General features: G+C 43.1%; 1 protein-coding gene across 1 annotated transcript; it reads right to left on the reverse strand.

Annotated features, from left to right (window-relative positions):
* Positions 1-708: 708 nt before the first annotated feature.
* LOC123255445 (disrupted in schizophrenia 1 homolog) lies at positions 709-1,189 on the reverse strand (the record flags this gene model as incomplete). The annotated part of the gene is made up of 2 exons (XM_044684237.1): positions 709-824; positions 999-1,189. Coding segments are annotated over 2 exons (307 nt in total), but the record flags the coding sequence as incomplete, so codon positions are not given.
* Between the last annotated feature and the right edge of the window lie 886 nt (positions 1,190-2,075).

A 2,075-nucleotide genomic window follows, 5' to 3' on the forward strand; every position in this document is an offset into this window, starting at 1 on the left:
AGAGATTTTAATCTGTTCCATTGGAGGAAGTACATATATCAATGAAATCACAGATCTATCAGATTATTATATTAATTAATTATAGAGCATCTCAAAATCTTAGAGCCAATTTAATCTCTCCAATTGTTATTGGGACTTTGGAGAACTCTCTTGTATAGTACTTTAGTAACCTGGTAGATCTAATATTAAATTGGTATAAGCATCCTCTCCACTTATAATTTAATATCTTGGAATACCTCTAAGTTATTAAAGCTTAAAAGCTACACTAAGAGTCTTGGGATACTTGGTATTTTCATGTCACCCGTCCTACTCCAGTATCTATCAGCCCTGCCTCCCCTCCCCACTTTCATTTTCCAAACCAAGGTAGACCTAGAGCACCTTACACCTAAATAGAAAAAGAATAGAGAAGAGCTCAATTACAAGCATAATTCAGAGCAGTTGAGTATAAGGAAAACTTTAATTTTAAAGAGGGGATGGGAGGCAGGGGGGAGATAAAGAAATAGATATGCAGTCATCCCTCTCCCTTGTAATCAGCCGCAATGGAGTTGCTGAAATATCTCAAAGGGGAAGTCACATCATGACAGAAACCAATCATTTCTTGCCTTTTGCCCAAAAGGTTCATCTATGCTTTGATATAACTGCTGAGGAACCTGTCCCCACCTACCCCTATCCCTGCCCCACATACCCACAGGCCAAGGAAATACCAACCTTTAGCAGAGCCTGGTTGCTCAGAAGGCAGCCCATCAGCACTGGCTCATATTTCTTGACCAGGATGTCCCAGCCGTGATCACTTGCCATGATGTTGCTCTCATAGCCTGAGGTAACTGAAGAACCCACAGAGGAGGAATCCGGGGAACAGGAGATCACTGCATCAGTATCTAAGAAAGAAAAAACCTCCTTCTCAGGCTGGTTATTGCTGCTTTTAGCCAGAGCGCTGCCCACTTGGTCTCGAGCAGTCCTACAACTACAAGGCTGAGAAATGCTTCTCTGGTCCTCACAGGCTCCTATACTGCCCTGCCTCCTGACCAATTCATCCACACTGGTATTTTCTGCTCGTACCTCTGTGGAACTTTGGCAGGGGGGCTCTCTCTCTCTGGTGGGTAGGCAACCTTCAGCTTCTCCCCGCTCCCCAGCACATTGGAGAGAAAGTCGAATGAAGCTAAAGCTTGAGTTAAAGACATCATGAGGACTAGGTGGGGTGGACAGAGGTTGCTGGTGGTCTACTTGGTCACTGGAGATATTTGCTTCCTTCTGTGCCACAGGGAATGTGTGACCCTGAGTTCTGGCACCGACAGCCACTTTCCAATGGGCCAGGGAGACCTCAGGTCTATGTGTATGTGGAAAATCTTCCAAACAAACAGAGGAGCAAGGAGCAATAAGACCAGTTATGCTGTCTTTCAGTTTGGCATCTAATCCTGGCTGAGACCAGCAATTTCCCAATATGCCATGTCCTATGATGCTGCTGCCCTTGAGCATGGGATTCCCAGCTGAGGGGCTGAAATCCTGTCTTTTCAAACCAAAGTCTCCATGTCTGGCCATGGCACAGGGCTTAAGCTCAGCCATTCTGTCTTTGCTGTGTCCCAGCTCCTTCAGGTTGAATGATGATGGAATGGTAGGAGTGAGGCATTCTATCTGGGGCCTGTTATCTGTCCTCAAATAGCCAGGCCTTCTTGCCAACCTCTTCTTCTGAAAGGAGCCAGCAGACAGTAATTGGTCTTGCTTACCTGAGAAAATAAAAGAAAATGGTCCTGTCAATCCATTGGTCTTAGCTAAAACTCTTCTTGGCTGGAGGACTGGGATTCCTTATGCTTCTGAGGAAGATGTCACAGAGGACAACCCTCCCCTTACAGATCCCATACCTTGGTGCCACTGGCAAAGATCAGATACAAGGCTGCACAAATAATGGATGTGACCCAATATAATAATTTTTATTTTCTTATGTACACATTTTCTAAGATTTTTTGCTTCAGAACACGAAGAAAGAGAACATATATTAAATATATTATTTATATTTATAAATTTATATTATATAGCATATAAATAAATATCATTTATATATTATACATATGTTATAA

The sequence above is a fragment of the Gracilinanus agilis genome, unplaced genomic scaffold (assembly GCF_016433145.1).
Source record: "Gracilinanus agilis isolate LMUSP501 unplaced genomic scaffold, AgileGrace unplaced_scaffold46740, whole genome shotgun sequence".
Lineage (NCBI taxonomy): Eukaryota > Metazoa > Chordata > Mammalia > Didelphimorphia > Didelphidae > Gracilinanus > Gracilinanus agilis.